The 2,712-nt window shown below is 30.3% G+C and overlaps 1 protein-coding gene across 5 annotated transcripts in view; it reads right to left on the minus strand.

Annotated features, from left to right (window-relative positions):
- Window positions 1–2,534, minus strand: part of LOC115241014 (cilia- and flagella-associated protein 91-like) — an 8,269-nt gene extending 5,735 nt beyond the window's left edge. The window contains exons 1-4 of one of the 5 annotated variants that reach the window (XM_029816552.1): window positions 2,185–2,532; window positions 1,940–2,053; window positions 1,554–1,825; window positions 863–1,072 (exon numbers count right to left, since the gene is read on the minus strand). In XM_029816552.1, coding sequence (XP_029672412.1) covers window positions 863–1,072; window positions 1,554–1,821 — 478 coding nt within the window. In that variant the 5' untranslated portion in view covers window positions 1,822–1,825; window positions 1,940–2,053; window positions 2,185–2,532. Of the gene's footprint in view, window positions 1–711; window positions 1,073–1,553; window positions 1,826–1,939; window positions 2,054–2,184 lie in introns of those variants that run through there. The other 4 variants (XM_029816538.1, XM_029816544.1, XM_029816533.1 and 1 more) reach the window with 4 other exon arrangements.
- Between the last annotated feature and the right edge of the window lie 178 nt (window positions 2,535–2,712).

The following is a 2,712-nucleotide window of genomic DNA, read 5'->3' on the forward strand; positions in this document are numbered from 1 at the left end:
GTACATGCTTAGATGGGAGGACAGATATAAGATTTAGAGTCCATCGTTTTTGTCGAAAACTATCACTCGTACGGTACAAATGAATAGGACATAAAATGTTTATCTCTGTGAGATCTAAAACTTTTGTCTAAAACATTTATCATGATTTTTCGTATTTATTGAGATAAACGTAAAAAACTATAATTTTTATGGGTTTTTCATGATTTTTACCATGAAAATCAAGTAGTCGCCAATTTTCACTATGATATTCGTAATCAGCGCGTCAAAATACGTAAAAATACTGAGTTTCAAAAAATTTGAGGGTGAGTACTTTTCGGAACTTTATCCAGAAAACATATATAGATATATTTTATAATAATTATATATATTTGTATCTAATTTTATATATTTTTTCCTGGGTGGATTCGTCAATATAGCCAAAATCATATCTTTTCTGCATCTTTAACTTTGTTGTAATTGTAATTTCAAAATCTTGACGTATGATAATTTACAAACCGAATTCTTTTTTAACATACAAAAGTTTATTAAGATGAATCTAGTTTAAAATAAAAGTCATCAAATTTTATCGAGATTGTCTTACTTTTTTAAAAGAATTTAATGCTCATCTTTATGTATATTTGTTTGTGTGAAAATCATGCTGTATAACTTCCAAAAATAATGATAAAAGTAACTATTGAATTTTCGTTATAGTCGTTACAAAAAAAAAATTAACAAATTTACTTTTTTTATTACAAACGAGAAATATATAATGCCGTTACTGTTACAGTTATCGAAAAAAAAAGAACTGTAACACTGACAGCGTTACAAGGTAATGCTACAATGCTAATGTATTGCTTTCCAATCTTGTTTATTAAAATACCTACCGATTCACGAAATGTCCATTCATCTATTTCTAACATTGTTATTATTGAATTTCGCATCTTCATGTTGGCTGGTGTATCCATCGGTGGAAGAATAGTTGCCCAAGCTCTTCTCATCTGCATCCTATTAATAATGTGTATCTCATGGACGCCTGCAGGTAATCCATGTTCCCAAGTTAAATGAGCCAATGTCAATATTTCAGGATTGTGATCTAAACAGTAATTATAATAATTTTTCTACGATGGTTCCGTTTTTCGAAACATAACATCTTCGATTTTGTTTATTTCTCGCTTTTGTTTTTGCGCTACGAATTTTCGATTGAATTGTTCTACAAATTATATATATACAGGGTGTCCCCAATTTAAATGTCAAAATTTTAGGAGCGTGTAGGAGACCGATAAACTATCTAATCTAATTTTACTTCAGGAGGATTTTAACTCGCTCTCTTTTCTTAATTCCATGTTCTACAATTTTTATTTTATAATACTTTTTGATAAATCTAATAATTTTAGTGTTGTTTTAAGTTTTTTAGTAAAAATTATTTTTCATTTTTTGCGATTTTCTTCAAAACGAAGCAAAGACGAGTAAATCTCTAAAGGACTTTTTGTCTTAGTTTATCGGTCCCCTACACGCTCCTAAAGTTTTGACATTTAAATTGAAGACACCCTGTATAATATGTAACGTATTGCTACCTGGAACAATTTTATATGGTGGCTCCCAGGGTTCGGTCTGCGCTTCACTGTCTCTGTAATCCGTTTGCGTTTCTGTGTTTTTACATGGTTCCGATTTAAGTGATATGGTGTAATGTCGTTTTTGCACATTTTGTAAAATTCCGCTTAAAACTCTGTGCTCCAAATATTGCGGAACGTCTACGGTCTGTATCTTCGGTAATACCGGTCTCCAAAAATGCTTACACGTGTCTTTGTTCATGATTGCAACCGTCTCTCTTTGTACAGCCATTTTTCTATAAATCCAAAAGTCGAAGAAAAATATCGAAATCTTTATATAGAAAATAATATTTTAAATATATAAAACTTAATAAAAAAAGAATTATTTGTAAAATGGAAATAAAACTTACCCAAAGACTTACCCAAAATTTAAAGAACAACTATGTTTAATTTTTTTTTCTTTTTAGTATCTTTATAACCTTGAGATTTTGTATTACCTGAAGATTCAGGATATAGTCACATATCTTGTAAAAAATATCAATATAAATATATAATTTTATATGATTCAGGAAAAACGATGATATATACATTATAGATTTGTTGAAATTTTAAATAAAAAGAAATATATTCTATCAATTTTCAAAGAAATACTCACAAATAGAGCACTCTCTTTTGAACATTCAATAATCTGAAACGATTGCTGCGATATATAATGTAAATATACCCGCTAATAAAAATGCATCATAAAAAGACTGCCAATTTTTGATTAACCATTAAATTTATATAGCATGTGTATCTTATGATTTTTTACATTTTTATCCGCCATAATTTGCATTGTACTTAATTAATCTTATATGTAATTATGTAATCGCAAATGTAATGTTTTATGCTTATTTTATGATTATAAAAACCACAAGAATGAAGCAACTATTATAGCACAAACAACACTCGAATCTCAAATATTGATCAAACCATAGACATAGTATATCTAGACCGAGTGTTGAGGAGTGGGAGCCGAGGTGCACGTAGAAAAGGACATACTCTATTTCGTGCCCCTTGCGTTCTTTCTCGCTCGCACAGAGCATAGCGCTCTCTTTCGTCATGCTACGTGCGAGCGAGAGAGAACGCAAGGGGCACGAAATAGAGTATGTCCTTTTCTACGTGGGCATCGGCCCCCACTCCT

This window comes from Formica exsecta, unplaced genomic scaffold (assembly GCF_003651465.1).
Source record: "Formica exsecta isolate Colony F162 unplaced genomic scaffold, ASM365146v1 scaffold1181, whole genome shotgun sequence".
In the NCBI taxonomy this organism is placed as follows: Eukaryota; Metazoa; Arthropoda; class Insecta; order Hymenoptera; family Formicidae; genus Formica; species Formica exsecta.